The 17178-nt window shown below is 38.1% G+C and overlaps 1 protein-coding gene and 2 pseudogenes across 1 annotated transcript in view; 2 read left to right on the forward strand and 1 right to left on the reverse strand.

Moving 5' to 3' along the window:
• Window positions 1-9150, forward strand: part of LOC102833889 (multiple epidermal growth factor-like domains protein 6-like) — a 117420-nt gene extending 108270 nt beyond the window's left edge. Inside the window, exon 12 of the mRNA XM_006861856.1 lies at window positions 8975-9150. Coding sequence (XP_006861918.1) covers window positions 8975-9150 — 176 coding nt within the window. The remainder of the gene's footprint in view (window positions 1-8974) is intronic.
• Window positions 9151-13232: 4082 nt separating this feature from the next.
• LOC102834286 lies at window positions 13233-13607 on the forward strand (annotated as a pseudogene).
• A 212-nt stretch (window positions 13608-13819) lies between these two features.
• LOC102834666 overlaps window positions 13820-17178 on the reverse strand; it is a 27484-nt pseudogene continuing 24125 nt past the window's right edge.

Below are 17178 nucleotides of genomic sequence, written 5' to 3' on the forward strand. Positions count from 1 at the left end.
TGTCAAATCAGTTCCAATTCATAGCCACCGAATGACAACAGAAGAAACACTGCTAGGTCTTGCACTAGCCTCACAATTGTGTTTGAGCGCATCATTGCTGCCACTGTGCTAATCCATCTTGTCTTTCTTTTTCTTTTTTGCTGACCCTCCAGTTTTCCAAGCACGAGATCTTTCTCCAGGAACTGGTCCCACCTGTTGTGTTGTTAAGTGCCGTCAAGTCGGTTCCAACCCATAGCAACCCTGAACAGGGTTTCCGAGTCTGTAAATCTTTATGGGAGTAGAAAGCCTCATCTTTCTCCTGCGGAGCAGCTGGTAGTTTCGAACTGCTGACCTTGCAGTTCGCAGGCCGATTCGTAACCACTACGCTACCAGAGCTCCTGACAACATGTTAAAAGAAGAAAAGACAAAATCTCACCATCCTTGCCTCTAAGGAATGTTCTGGTTATACTTCTTCCAAGACAAATTTGTTTGTTCTTCTGGCAGTCCACAGTACTTTCAATATTCTTCTTCAACGCCATAACTCAAATGCATCAATTCTTCACAGTTTTCCCTATTCATTGTCCAACTTTCACATGCACATGAGGCTCTTCAAAATACCATGGCTTAGGTAAGGTGCACTTTAATATTTTCATTTTCTTTACAGTGAGGTGCAATCCATACTGAAGGCAATAGTCTTTGATCTTCATCAGCACGTATGTTCTCTTCATTTCCCATTAGCAAGGTTGTGGCATCTGATGAGTCTTCCTCCAATCTTGAGGCCATGTTCTTCATCATAAAATCCAGCTTCTTGATTTATTTCTTCAGCATACAGATTGAATTAGCATGGCAAAAGGTTATAACTCTGACACATTTCCTGATTTTAAACCAGTCAATATCCCCCTTTTGTGTTCTAATGACTGCTTCTTGTTCTATGTATAGGTTTCTCAGGAGCACAATCAAGTTTTCTGAAATACTCATTCTTCACAATATTATCCATAGTTTGTTACAAGTCACACAGTTAAATACCTTTGCATAGTCCATAAAGCACAAATAAACATCTTTCTGGTATACTCTGCTTTCAGACAATGTCAACAACGATATCCCTAGTTTCACATCCTCTTATGAATCTGACTTGAATTTCTGGCATCTCCCTGTTGATGCACTGCCACAACTGTTATTCAATGATCTTCAACAAAATTTTACTTGCATGTGATAATGATGATATTGTTCTATGATTTCTACATTCTCTTGGGTCACCTTTCTTTGGAAGGGACACAAATGTGGATCTCTTCCACTCAGTAAGCTAGGTAATTGTCTTCCAAATTTTTTGGTGTAGATGAGTGAGTGCCTCCAGTGCTGTATTTGTTTTTTTGAAACATTTCAATGGCTATTCAGTCATTACCTGGAGCCTCGTTTTTTACTAATTCCTTCAGTGAAACTTGGACTTATTCCTTCAACACCATCAATTCTTGATCTTATGCTACCTCAACAAATGGTTGAATGTAGACCAATTTTTTTTTTTTTTTGGAACAGGGACACTGTTTATACCTTCCATTTTATTTTGATGCTTTCTGCATCATTCAATATTTCGTCCATATAATCCTTTAATATTACAATCTGAGACTTGGATTTCTTATTCAATTCTTTCAGGTTCAAAAATGTAAGAACATGCTTCCTTTTTGGTTTTCTAATTCCAGGTCATTGCACACTTAATTATAATACTTAACTTTGTCTTCTTGAGCTGCCCTTCAAAAGCTTCTGTTCAGCTCTTTTACTTTGTGGTTTTTTTCCAGTGGCTTTAGCATGTCTAGATTCAAGAAAAAGTTTCAGTCTCTTGTGATATCCATTTTGGTCTTTTCTTTCTTTCCTGCTCTTTTTAATGACCTGTTGCTTTCTTCGTGTATGATGTTCTTGATGTCATCCTTCCCACAATTATTCTGGTTCAATCATTAGTATCTAATACATCAGATTTATTCATGATATGGTCTCCAAATTCAGTTGGTATATATTCAAAGTCATATTTTGACTCTTGTGGACTTAAAAAAAAAAATTCTTAAGCTGCAGCCTGAACTTGCATGTGGGCAATTGATGATCTGTTCTACCGTCAGTCTTGTTTTGCCTGATTATATTGAGCGTATCCATTGTTTCTTCCCATAGATGCAGTCAATTCATTTCTGTGTATTTCATCTAGTGATGCACATATGTATAGTCACTTTTTGTGTTGTTGAACGAAGGTATTAACAATGAATAAGTCATTGGTCTTGCAAAATTCTATCATGTGATCTCCAGCACCATTTCTATCATCAAGTCCATATTTTCCAAATATAGATACTTGTCTCTGTTTCCAACTTTGGCATTCCAATCGCCAGTAATTATCAATGCATCTTGATTACATGTTTGATCAATTTCAGCCTGAAGAAACTGGTAGAATTCTTTAATTTCATCATTACTGTCTTTAGTGGTTGGTGCTGTTGACTGGTCTTCCTTGTTTGTTGTTGTTAAGTGCCTTCGAGTTGAGTCTATTCCAACCCATAGTGACCCTGTATAAGGTTTCCAAGGAGCAGCTGGTCTTCCTTGTAGGAGTGTGGATATTATTGTATCACACAGAGAATTGTACTTCAAGATCTTGAAATGCTCTTTTTGATGATAAATGTGACATCATTGTTCTTCAATTGTTATGCCTGGCATAGTAAACCATATGATTATCTGATTGAAAATTGCCAGTAATAGTCATTTCAGCTCACTGACTCCTAGGATATCAATCTTTATGCGTTCCATTTTATTATTGATGACTTCCAATTTTCCTCAGAGTCATACTTTTTACAGTTCCACATTCCAAATATTAAATAGATGTTTACATCTTATTTTGAGTTGTTCCCCATCAGCCTAGAAGGTCCCCCAAACTTTACTCCCTCCCTCCATGTCATTAAGGTAAAGAGCTCTGATAGCATAGTGGTTATGAATCGGGCTGCTAACTCAAGGTCGGCAGTTTGAAACTACCAGCCATTCCACAGGAGAAAGATGAGGCTTTCTGCTCCCGTAAAGATTTACAGCCTCAGAAACCCTGTGCAGGGTCACTATGAGTCGGAACCGACTCCATGGTACTTAACAACACAGCAACATGTCATTAAGGTCAACTCTACATGGAGGAAGCAGCTGTTCCGTCATAGTTTGAATGCCTTCCAATCTGAGGGACTCATCTTGTGGTGCTATTTCAGACATATACCCACTGGTACTCGTAAGTTTTTCAGTGGCTAACCTTCAGCAGCAGCTTGCCTCTCCTTCTTGGTAGTCTGTCTTAGTCTGGAAGTTCTGATGATATCTGTCCACTATGGGTACCCCTACGTTTCTATAAAATACTGGTGGTTTAACTTTAAGCATCACAGCAATAGACAAGCCACTGGTGCTTATGTGCCATGGAGTTGGTTCCAACTCATAGCAACCCTGTACAGCGTTTCCAAGAATGTAAATCTTTATGGGAGCAGCCTGATTCATAATCACTAAACTACCAGAGCTCCTTAGACAAGCCACTACAGCACAACAAACTGACAGATGAGTAGTAATGTCCAACTCCTAGGTCTTTATTTTTTCACTACATTCTGGTGCCCATTAAAGGAGCTCTGGTGCAGAGTTCTTCAACAGTGAATATGGTCACATTCAGATTTTTAAAAAGAAATTATGTTTTTTGTGTATATATTCTCTGCAGTATCTAGCTTCAGTGAGCTACGGCTTTTCCCCTGTCCTGTTTGGTTGGGTGATTGGTTAACCATTGTTTATTGAATCGCTTTTGGTCTCTAAAAAGATTAATCCTTATTCTTTAGAGGAATATAACTTTTAATTGGATAGTCTAATAAATTACAAATCCCAGTGTACAGTAGTTCAAAGTACTCTGTTGTTGTTAAGTGCTGTCGAATTAGTTCTGACTCAGCGACCCTGTATAGGATTTCAGAGGAGCAGCTGTTGAGTTTGAACCACCAACCTTGCAGTTCAAACTAACCTTGTGATCCAGTGCTTATCCTACTGTGCCACTCTAGTACTCAAAGTGCTCTAACAGAGTCAAATGGTGAAAGGAAGATTAATTTCTACCTCAGTGGTTTCTTAGTAACAATTACTTGTGAATAGCCCAGCATTGGGAATAGTGCAGACATTGTTAGGTCTGCTATTACTTTCCCATGAGTTGATCCTAAGTCATCATGATCCCATGTGTGCACGCAGAGCTGAGCTTCACTGGGTTTTCAAAGTTGTGGCCTTATAGAAGCAGATCATCAGGCCTAGTTCTGAGGCACCTCTGAGTGAATTTGAACCTCCAATCTTTGGACTAGTTGTCGAGTGTTTAACCATTTGAGCCACCAAATGACTCTTGATAGGTTTATTATCTTCAAATGTATTTGTGCATTTTTCTGCTTTAATGATGGTAATACATACAGTCCCAGGCCCGGCTGGGTTCGATCCATTTGCAGATTAAGGCAACCATCCCAGCTTTTATTCTGAGATTTCCAAAGGTACTATTAACTAAAGGGTGCCTATGCCATTTTTTCCAGAACAATTAAAGGACCAAATAAAGAAGGAGTTTTGTTTTATTTTGTTTTGTGTTTATTGTTTTCTTTCTGGGCTTAGGAGTGTATAGTAATTATATGCTGCCTGTAGGTATACTTTTTAAATTTAAACAAACTTTGAAATAGACAGAATAAATTATTTCAATGTTGGAGTTAATAAATTGCTAGACATGTCATTTATCACAAATAAATGTACATGTCTAAACTAGGGAACCGTGGATGGAGGTGAACTCAAATATCCAGTCATTTCATAGTGACATGAACCAGTGCTGTTCAATGCCAGGCTTACCCTCCAGCTTTGTCTGAAAGAGCTCTTTCAAGTTCCCCTCAGTTGGGTGGGCTTGGAATCTGGAGTTTAAGATGGTATGCATAAATGTGACTGTCTATTTGGAATAACATTTCCTTTCCATAGACCATGTGATAAATTGGGAGGGGAGGAATACAGAAACAAAGTTTGTTAAATGTGATGGAATTTTATATTGGCCTTGAGAAATCTATCCCTATACATCCATATGTTAAAAAAAAAAAAAAGAAAGAAAGAAAAGAAAAGAAAAAGAAATTAGAAGATAAAAACAGTGTCCCAATACATTTATTCTCAGGATGATCATAGCTTGAGAAAGAAAAATAATTAGCAACTTAGAAAAACATTGTGTCTCTGGGCAAGTTGCCTCTATTTTTGAGGCTGTTTTAACAAAATTGCCCCTACTTACACAGGAAATTTAACTGGAAATATTAGTGGTTTGTTCTCTCTCGGTAACATTTCTGCTTGAGAGTTTAAAAGGTGAGGGTACTATTTGAAGTCATGTGGTAACTTCTTCCTTGCAAGGGCAAAAACACTAGTTTACTTGTTAAAAATGATAAAGAGTTAAGACCAGAGTTCATAACATGAACTTATCCCATGACACCCGCTCCCCCTTTCACTTGATGAAAATTTGCTCATGTGAAGTGAATTCTGAAACAGAATCCGCTGAACACACTCACCATTTGGTACCAAAGTTATACTGTGACATTCAAACTGCTTCCATGGCCGTTGCAATGTAAATAGGAAGTTCTAAATGTGATTTGAATTGCCCTTTGGGGAGTTTTACAATGAGAGACGGTACATTTCCAAGGTAGCCAGTAGTTAATACGGAGCAAGCCACAGTGGTTGGTTTGGAGACTGTTCTGCTTCAGAGAGCAAGTTGACAGGAAACTCTGCGCGCCTTCAACTGGACCGAGGGAATTTGGCGGTTGACATAGCCATATATAGTTTTGAAATATTTTCTCTTGTTAGAAATGTTTTAGATTAGCCCATGAAAATAAGCACCTTCATTATTCACATACAATGACTCAGTTTTGAGGTGACAGCTGCCTATATAGATTCAAGTTTAAGGATCGACAAAAGCTACGAGTAGTGTTGAATTAGCAACAAACTTTTATAATTAATAGAATTTTGCCTTTTCTCTGCTTGAAGCAAGTATTCTAGAAAACAGACTTTCACAGGAAACAAATGAGCTCAGATCTTTTCCATGAAATCCAACTATGTGGGTACTATCGTATTGCACACAGGAAATGCATCATAAATTGAGATTTTTATCAAGATGCTTCCAGGTTTTTTAAAGTAAGAAATAAATTCAAGGTCAATTAATTTTATATACTCTGTGATATTATCTGAAATAAGTTCTACTTGTTTCCAGTGGCGTCACTAGGGTTGGTCTCACCCCCCCCCCACTCACCCACCCACTGAACCTTTTCCCATACTATATAGAATTTTTAGTGATGTTTAGTGATGTTTTAACCATACAATAATATGTGATAAATATAGCTGTTAATCCCTTCAATGTAATATTTCTTAGGCTCTATGAATAACCACAGCGTTGTTTAGTAAAATGTTTCTACATTGAATTACAACATATTAGTTATATTATTGGTAACTGAGCAGAAGTCAATTTCATTTTTCTTCTTTATACTTCATTCTCAAAAAATATACATTGATATATTGATATATGAAGATAAATCTACCTACCCTAATAGTATAGAGTACTGGTATTTTGCTGTAGGATAAGCACTATACCGCAGGGTCGATTTGAACTGCAAGGCTGGCGATTCAAACCACCATTCGCTCCTTGGAACACAAATCAGAATCGACTCAACGGAACTTAACAACAACAACATATTAGTATCGCTAAAACACTAGAAAATTTGACAAAATTGGCAATTAAAGAAACAGCGACAGAACAACAAAAACAGCAGGGCCTGCTTGTAGCGTGTGCAGAAGAAAACACGTGATTCAAAAGCATCATTGTAATTGGGTTATAATGACATCTCTTATCCGCTGGAGGTATTAGAAGGTTCAAAAGTAAATTAACAAGAAGTTTTAACCTTGTAGGTTAATCAATTCATGTAAACTGGGCTTATGAAACATATTTTTGTGTTATAACTAACTACAGGGACATAGTTTTATTAAAAACTATAAACTTATGCTGAACCACGGTACAAAAGTATATAAACATTCCTTTTAGTGTAGCTCCCTCTAACTGTTACCTAGTGTGGTATACACCCCCTAACCCGTACTCTTCTCTAGTGAGCTACTGGTTGTTTCTATCCATAAATAGTATGAAACCTTGAAACTTCTTTAGAATGTGGGTTTAAGTAGGAAAGTGCATGGCTACAATTCTCCACTAGAGGGTGATGATTCCTTTATTCTTTGTGAGTCTGGGCCTCGACTTTAAAAAAAAAAAAAAAAGCTATAGTTATTTCATTGTTTAATCTCACTATATGTTATGGGCAACTTTTCCTATCATGCCACACCCACCAACATTTTCTTCCATATGGTTTCAGAGTCTTCTATACTATTACATGCTTCAAAATTATTTAATCGATTCTCCATATACAGATATTTAGATTGCTTCCAGTATTTTGCTATTAAAATCAATACTACTTTGAGTATTCTTATATTTATTTATTTGCACATCGTGAGGGTTCCTCTGTGAGTTAAATTCTCTCGGTTCATAATGGCATGCTTATTCTTTCAAAAGTTTAACAGATGTTGCAAATTGTGCCTCTCCTCCCTAAAAAGAGGTTGCCACTGATTTACACTCACAACAACTATATGTTGCCTTTTAGCATTTGTCCTGCAAACACTGAATATTTTGTCTAATTGTGCAATCTTTACCAATTATAACATGAAAAGTAACATTTTGGCAGTAGTTATAATATCTAGGTCTATAACGACTTTCTATTAACTTCAGGAGAAAGATGAGGTCTTCTGCTTCCAAAGATTTACAAGCCTCAGAAACACTATACAGAGTCAGTGTGAGTCAGAACTGATTAGATGGCACTTAGCAACAACATAATAACTTACTTCAACTAATCAATTAACTATTCCAATTAACATTTTTTAATTCGAATAAAGAAATATATGTTCCAGATTTTGTCAGAAGATGGAAATGGATAAACAGCTGTTAGTAGTTCCAGAAAAGATGTCACTAGGCAAATTGGCCTGGTTTCCATGTACTAGTGCTTATACAAATCAGTGTTTCATCTAAATAAATAGTTAATACTTCTCACAATGCTTTGATATCATTAGAACAAATTTTGATTATCACAAAATTCGATAAAGTATCATGAGAAGTCAGTATGATTTCCATTCTGCATATTAGAATGGATTTTCAGACAGTGTTCATTTTATCAATACTGTAATCTATAAGTTTTAAAACTAAATGTTTTAAAACCTGACATTTCTTTTCTGAATTTTACTTGGCCTTCTGAACCTTTTTCTCTCTTTCTCCTTAGCAGCATAGCTCGCCTATTCTTTTCTCTTCATTCTGTGGGATAACACCCACCGTTTCCTCTCAGATTTTAGTAAAGAATACAATTCACAGAATTAAATATCGAGTATTTTTTTCCTAACAAAATATTTTTATTAAGCACATATCCAAGTAGCGGATTGAAACTAATATTTTTTAAGTTTTGTTTGTGCCACTTTTATTTATTTTCCTCTGAGAGAAAACATTTGGTGACAGCCACATATATAGATCCTACATGAACCAAAATACATTCCATCAAGGGAGAGGCTCATCCTAGAAAAATGGTCAAGCAAACAGGACTTGTCTACTGAACCCTGGGATTACTCCTATCTGAGCACCTCCTCCCATCCTCTACTGTGCTTCCCTTTGCTCCAGTAATCCAACCAGCAAGGAAGCATGCTTTCCAGGATGTGGAGGGTGCATACACAAAGAGGAAATTCACAGAATCAAAGGAGCCATTTCTTCAACTAGCTTCAGATAGAATCCACCAAAATTCCCATGCCCAGGAAGGCTGGAGAGTGGATTTAAAAAGTTGTATTCTAAAGTTTGAAGTATTGATGACACCAATCAAACAATTGATCAATCAAGCCAATGAATTGAAAGAAATCATGATATTCCAATACCTCCAATGGTTCCTTGTTGTTTTGTTAGCTGCCACCAAGTGGGCCCCACCTCCAGGTGACTCCGAGTACAGTGGAAAGCATGCTGTCCAAACCTGTGGAATCCTCATGATTGTTCATAGCAACATGCAGACCTCTCCTAACAGACAGATACTGACTTCTTTCCAGGGAGAACTTCTCTCCAGGGAATACATTAGGAAAGACTAAGCAGAAGATGTATTCTCAAGCATAACTTGGTGTCTGAGCCAATTTACACAGAATATTTCTGATTTGGTGTGAAACTGAAGTTCCTGATATAGAAAAGCAGAATGATAAAGCACCATTGCCAAGGGCCATGAAGCCAAGGTCATAGAATTCTCACCTTCCATTCTGGAGTCTCAGGTTGTATCCCCAGCCAATGTACCTCAAAGGCAGTATCTGTCTGTTTTGGGAGGCCTGCGTATTGCTATGAACAATCATGAGGATGCCACAGGTTTGGACAGCATGCTTTCCACTGTACTCGGAGTCACCTGGAGGTGGGGCCCACTTGGTGGCAGTTAACAAAACAACAAGGAACCATTGGAGGTATTGGAATATCACGATTTCTTTCAATTCATTGGCTTGATTGATCAATTGTTTGATTGGTGTCATCAATACTTCAAATTTTAGAATACAACTTTTTAAATCCAATCTCCAGCATTCCTTGGTATGGGAATTTTGTTGGATTCTAGCTAAAGCTAGTTGAAGACTGGCTCCTTTCTTATAGTTTCCCATCACAAGAATATAAAAGCTATCATAACTGAAGTATCTCAATAACATGTTATTTTGAATGGCACTGTGAATTAATGCAAAGTCGCTTTGAACCACAAGGTTGGAAGTTCAAGCTCACCAGCTGCTCTTTGGAAACTCTATGTAGGGTTGCTATGAGTTGGAATTGACTTGACAGCACTTAACAACAACAACAACAAAAATCTTATCAATTTTAGTTTTAGTTATTAACTAATACATTTGAAATAAAGAAGGTAAAATGAAGCAGATATGTTATCATTAGCTGCCAATTTAAAATATAATTTTGCTAGGACAGGAACATCTGTATGAATCAGAAAAATAAGTAAATTATATACAAGGATATGGTTTTTGTTTATGATGAGTGAGTTATTTATATGGGATGGATTCCTGGTAATGAATGTTGTTGAATTATAATTTAATAAAAAAGTATTTTTACAAACCAAAAAGGAAAGAGATTTGTGTGGATACACTTGAACTTGTGTCTGCCTTTCAATGTTGAAAAATGTGACTGCAGTAATTTCTTATCAGTGGTGTAAAGTAACCATTAAACTGAATATTTGAAATTCTTGTATGTTCTCCATAACAGATATTGTGCATAAAATTCTCCATGTTCTACTTTAGAAAGGTACGGAATAATACGACAGAGAATCAGCAATACTTTTAAACTAAATAGGAGAAACGTTTTTAAACAATATATTAAAAGATTTTCCAGTGCTCCCAAAGTTAATACCCAGAAGCCTAGTATAGAAATCTGGTAGCGTAGTGGTTACGAATCGGGCTGCGAACCTTAAGGTCAGCGGTTCGAAACTACCAGCCGCTCTGCGGGAGAAAGATGAGGCTTTCTACTCCCGTAAAGATTTACACCCTCGGAAACCCTGTACAGGGTCGCTATGGGTCGGAACCGACTCGACGGCACTTAACAACAACAACAGTATAGAACTGGTTCATTTGCCAAGTACTGGATGTGGTCCTGGTGTAATGTTGTAGGATAAGCACTGGATTGCTAACCTCACAGTCAGTGGTTCAAACCCACCAGCCATTCTTTGGAAACCTGACTATTCAGGGTTGCTATGAGTCGGAACCAACTCAATTTCATTTAACAACAAAAACCAGGTACTAGAACAGTACAAAGAAACAAAAATTGGATTGAAAAACAGATAACAAGTTTTTTTTCACTTGAATTGTCACCATGTTAGGAGTGCTGTCAGAACCAACTTGACAGCACTTAACAATAACAACATGGAATGCTATGGGTCTTTAGGATAACCACTGAATTGCTAACTATAAGGTCAATGGTTCCAGCCCACCAGCTGCTCCGTAGGAGAAAGATGAGGCTTCCTGTTTCCTCAAAGATGTGTAGCCTCGGAAACCCTAGAGAAGGCTGCTATGAGTCGGCATCAATTTGATGGCACTTAAAAACAATGGTACTGTAGGAGAAGCACTAGACTGCTAACCACAAGGTTGGTGGTTCAATCCCACCAGCCACTCCTTGGAAACCCCATACAGGGTCACTATGAGTCAGAACCGACTCAATGACACTTAACAACAGCAACAATGATACTGTCAGTCCATCCCAGGGATCTCCTCTTGCCTCTCTGGCTAGATTGGTGTCAAGAGTGACAAAGACCAGTGGAGAGAGCAGTTCTAGTTCAGACCCTGAACTTGGGAGCTTTGCAAATGCAGTTTTTAAGGCACACTTTTTCCTCTGAGAGATTCCTATAGCTCACAATGGATAAAATACTGGTAAGTACACACTCAAATCATTCTGTGTGTTAATTTGTGAAATTTTCTACTTAAAAAAAAATATTATCTTTCCATTGATATTTGGGAAAGAAGCTAGATCATTCTAAAGAAATCTTGAAGATGATGTAGGCTCAACTCCATATCACAAATACATCTAGTCAATTCATATGAAATTCATCCAACTGATAGCAACTCTATAGTTTCCAAGGAGTAGCTGGTGAGTTTGAACCCCCGATCTTGCTGTTGAAATCAACCATATGGTCAAGTGCTTATCCTACAGCACTACACCACCTTTGTTGTTGTTGTTATGTGCCGTGGAGTTGGTTCCGACTCATAGCGACCCTGTACAGGGTTCCCGAGGCTGTAAATCTTTACAGGAGCAGAAAGCCTCATCTTTCTCCCATGGAACAGCTGGTAGTTTCGAACTGCTGACCTTGCGGCTCGCAGCCCAATTTGTAACCACTACGCTACCAGCCCAGGATTTGTTTCGCTCTGCCATGCATGGGGTCGCTATGAGTCGGTTCCGACTCGATGGCACCTGACAACAACAACAACAATGCTACCAGAGCTCCTTCCACCTAGGAAGGGCAAAATAAATGGGTGAGTAATTGAAATGTTCATGTTTCAGGCAGCATTTCTGGCAGGGGGTCACAGCCAGAAGTCAGTGAATATGTTTGTATTCGTGGGTGTGTATGTGTCCTATTAGTAGCTGTAGGAGCATGTGTGTGTGGTTACCGCCCTCAGGTGCACGTGTATGCCATTTTCCATTAAATTGCATTCTCCAGAGGCACAAAGAAATGCTCATTGTTTCTAAATAACTATCTGGTGCCAAGGTTTCAGACCTTAAGATTTCACAAGCACTTACATTTTGGCAAGCTACTAAAAGAAGAAATGGCTCTATGTTTCTGGGATGTATCATCACATATTGTTCAGGCCCTTGATTAAAGAACATTCTGGGAAGAACCCACTAAAGAACTTATTTGCTGTTTGTGTAGAAAAGTGCTTTTTCTGGGGCAGTTTTCAGAACAGTTTTGTTTTTCAGAACCATTAATTTCCTGGAGACACCATGAGCAATAAAAAGTGAGTTGTCACACATTTCCTGAATGATACAGAGATTTTTCCCCAACCGTCAGACCTGAAGCAGAAAAGTAAATAAAAATACCATCCTCTGCAGCATTGTTGTTATTGTTAAGGGCGCCAAATATGTTCCAACTCATAGTGACCCTGTACAGGGTTTCTGAGGCTTTAACTTTTCTCAGGAGCAGAAAACTTCTTCTTTCTCCCGTGGTACGGCTAGAAGGCTTGAACCGTGGACCTTGTGGGTTGCAGACCACTGCTTATCATATGGAGCCATCAGGTATTAGGTTCAATATTTTCAGCTATGGGTTAATATGCAAGGTCGGTTTGAATCTCAAGGTCGGCCGTTCAAGCTCACCAGCCGCTTCTTGAAAACCCTATACAGGGTCACTGTAAGTCAGAACCGATTCGACGACACTTGACACCGAGACATGTATATAAAATAATTTCAACATTTGATTTGAATTTAGTTTAGCTTTAAAAACTGGATTTTAGAAGCATGTCTTTTTTTAAACCACATGCATATTTTAGTTTCTACCTCTAGTTTCTAGTTAAAACTGATGGAAAAAGAACTCGTGTCATTTACCAAATAATGATGTTATTACTGAAACTTCCACATCGTTCTTCTCCTCAATTGTGGATCCACGCTGCCCCAGTTCCATTCAACCAACATTTAATAAAACTGCATTCTAATTCATGACATGGTAAAATTTAACATGTTCATAAAACTCCTAATTGAGTCTTCTGCCGCAGAAGTCATGGCTGTGTGCTACCCTATGGCCGTTGGCCTCAACAAGGGCCACAAAGTAACCAAGAACGTGAGCAAGTCAAGGCACAGTCGCCACCGTGGGTGCCTCATCAAGCACACCAAGTTTATGCGGGACACGATCTGGGAGGTGTGTGGCTTTGTGCCTCATGAGCGCCGGGCCAAGGAGCTGCTCAAGGTCTCCAAGGACAAGGGCGCTCTCAAGTTAATCAAGAAAAGGGTGGGGATACACATCCATGCCAAGAGGAAGCGAGAGTTGCTCAGCAATGTCCTGGCTGCCATGAAGAAAGTGGCTACCAAGAGGGACTGAGCAGGTCCCTGTCCACTGTGCCCACCTCGCCCCCTCCCAAATAAAAACCTTTACAGACGAAAACTCCTATTTGATGATCCTGAGCTGGCCTTAGCTGTTAGCTAACCTCACCACACCTTTTTCATTTAACAATATGGTTTATATTTTCCAAAGCAATTTTTTTCTCAACTCCCAGTTAGCAACTTTTTAACCCACTTCCTCCTATCATCATTTTACTCTAAATCCTGAAAGTAAATTTATTCGAAGAATATTATCTGTTAGTTTGATTTTGTTGCAAATCAAATTGGGATGATGCCATCGATGTTACTGGATAGTTCCATATTTGTTGTCTCACTCATCAATTAAAAAAAAAAAATCACTCCTAAGAACTATGCAGTTAGCAAGCTTTCAGAATGATCCTGTTTATTCATTGAAGTGTTTGAAACCATGGCAAAGTTTGTCCTTCCATATTTTATTAAACTCAATTAAGTAATGGGGTCTTTTGTCATCAGTCTCAGCTTCATCTTCCAAGGAAAACTCACTGCACTTTACAGTTCATACGATGCCAGCCGTTCATTTCTTTGTGGTGTGGAAGGTAATTTGATTTATGTTTTACTACAGTTAAGATGCCCAGGTCTTCAAGCATTTTGACTCAGAGTTAGAGGCTAAGGTCAAGTTAACAATGGTAATCTGTCTCTCTGTTTGCAAACAATGAATCACCATTTGGATTTTAAGACTGTATGGTAAGCTTTGACTTGGCAGCTTGGTTCAAAGGTTGTCAGCAAAATGTATGAAAGTGGCCTGTGTCTGGAACCTCTGATCATAGATGTCAAGAATTTTCTAACAAGGCCACCAATATAGTCATGAATAATTGGTAAGAGGGGGGATGTGGTTAAAGAAACATTAGTCCCATGCCTGATTTAGACTGGATTGATTTGATCTAGACTTAATAATATTAAAAGCTCCTCTGGTCATTCCCAGGGCACAGATGAAAATGCTTTCAAATTATTAAGAAAGAATGTGACTAATTCAGGACAATATGTAAAGAGAGAGTGATAAAATAAAGTAGCTCATTTCAGTCCCTTACTTTGGACGAAGTCAACTGCCATTGTGAAGGAAAAGAGCTTCATGGGAAGTTTCAATATTTTATTACAAATTGAATTGGGGTTTGTTTTAGAGAGTTGGCAGTTAAAGTAGCTGAAGCTGAGATGAGCAATTCATAAAAGTTAGGGACCAATTTCCTTCTAGCATCTTGCTGTTCTTATTCTTAAGGGATTCTGACAAAGTGGTGACTTTGAATAATGAAAACTTAGTTCCAGTCTACTTTGACTCTTTCCCCAAAACAGCCAGTGTCTGCCACAGAGAAAGCATTGAATTAATATTTGAAAATCGAATGAATTAATCCTTAGTGGATATTATGGAGTAGATATTAGATATCTGCCTTTAAAATATCCCTATTAAGAAAAGGGCTTTTGTTTTCACAAGCCAAAATCTGAAGAAATTAACTTATGATTTGAACTGATAAGAATCTATTTCTTTAAAATGACTACTTGATTTCCTTGTTCACTACTATATTCAGCTATTATTTGTTGACTTTCACTGACTTTAATATGGATATGAAGATATATTTTCAGTACAGATTCATTTTACATGGATGTCCCAAATTAATACTATAGGATTACAGTTTTTAAAAAAATCAATCAATACTGTAATGTTAACAAATTAAATAAGAGGAAGTAGTTACTGTTAATGAGGTTATTCTTACTTCCTGGATTCTATAAACTTTATCTTGTGTGAACACTTAAGAGTGTATTAACACACATGAGCAGACATTCATATATTTTGGATTCCAGGCTTTATTGCCTACTATTTAGCCCTTTCAAAACCTGGCATCCTGGTACACAGTAGGATAAGTATTAGAACACAAGGTCATTTTAAACTACATGGTCAGCAGTCAAACTCCAAACTCACCGCCCACTCCTCAGAAACCCTATACAGGTTTGCTGTGAGTTGAAACCAACTCGACAATACTTAACAATAACAACAAATCTGGTCCTGCCCTCTTCATTTTATCACCATATTGCTCATCATCCAGTTTATGTGTTCGAAACTACATAACTGCCAACTTTCATTATCATTCTGAAAGAAAAGTCTTGCATCAGGTATGATTGGTGCAATCCACTAAATGAATGCATTGGACAAGGATGTCCTTTCTGTATAGACTCCTGCCATTTAAATTTTCTAAGTACTGAGGACAGCAGACACTGGTGACATTGGATTTCAAATTTAATGCTTAATTGTTTCATGGAAGAACAGAAAATTTGGGGTGCTAGTCCTACTTTTAGAGTCCTGGTGTGGCACTGTGAATTATGTGGTTTAATGCACTGGAAAGCTAAGTCAATTTGAACTGCAAGGTCAGTGGTTCAAGCTCACCAGCTGCTCTTTGGAAACCCTATGCAGGGTTGCTATGGGTCGGAACTGACTCAACAGTACTTAACAACAACAGTCCTGCTTGGTAGTTCCTCCATTTTAAATACAGGATTTCTGTTATTGTTAGGTACTGTAGAGTTGTTTCTGATTCATAGCGACCTTATACACAGTAGCACAAAACACTGCCTGGTCTTGAGCCAACCTCACAAACGTTGTTAGGCTTCAGTCCATTGCTGCTTCCACTCTGCCAGTTCATTTCATTGGGAGTCTTCCTCTCTTTCTCTGACCCTGCACTCTACTAAGCATGATGTCTTTCTCCAGGGACTGTTCCCCTCCTGATAATATGTCCAAAGTAAGACAGACAAAGTCTGGTTATCTTCACTTCTAAGGAACAATCTGGTTGTGCTTCTTTCAACACAGATTTGATTGTTCTTCTGGCAGTCCATGGTACTTGGAATGTTCTTCAACACCATAACTCAAATGCATCAATTCTTCTACAGTTTTCCTTATTCATTGTCCAATTTTTATATGTATATGAGGCTATTGAAAATTACATGATTGAGTCAGGGTGCTCTTACACACTTTAAAGAGGTCTTGTGTAGCAGATTTGCCTAATGCAATGCATCACTTGATTTCTTGACTGCTGCTTCCATGAGAGTTGATGGTTGATCCAGGCAAAATGAAGCCTTTGGTAAATTCAATCTTTTCTCCATTTATCAAGATGTTATTTATTGCTCCAGTGGTGAAGTCTTTTGTTTTCATTACAAAAAGGTGCAACCCATACCAAAGGTTGTGGTCTTTGGTAAACCATGTGGTTGTCAGATTCAAAATGGCCAACATCAGTCCATTTCAGCTCACTAATGCCTAAGATATCGATGTTGATGGGTTCCATTTCATTTTTGACAACTTCCAATTTTCCCAGATTCATACTTCATACATTCCATGTTCTGATTTTCAATGGATGTTTACAGCTGTTTCTCTTCATTTTGATTTGTGGCCCATTAGCAAATGAAGGTTCTGTGAGCTTTTCTCTACTTGGAGGAAGCATTTTTCCCCCCAGTTGCATTCGGAGTGCCTTCCCACCTTCCACTCCTGTATCTGACAGTGTTTCTTTGCTTTTCATAGAGTTTTCAGTGACTAGCAATTCGGAAGTAGTTTGTCA

The sequence above is a fragment of the Chrysochloris asiatica genome, unplaced genomic scaffold, assembly GCF_000296735.1.
Source record: "Chrysochloris asiatica unplaced genomic scaffold, ChrAsi1.0 scaffold00043, whole genome shotgun sequence".
Classification (NCBI taxonomy): Eukaryota; Metazoa; Chordata; class Mammalia; order Afrosoricida; family Chrysochloridae; genus Chrysochloris; species Chrysochloris asiatica.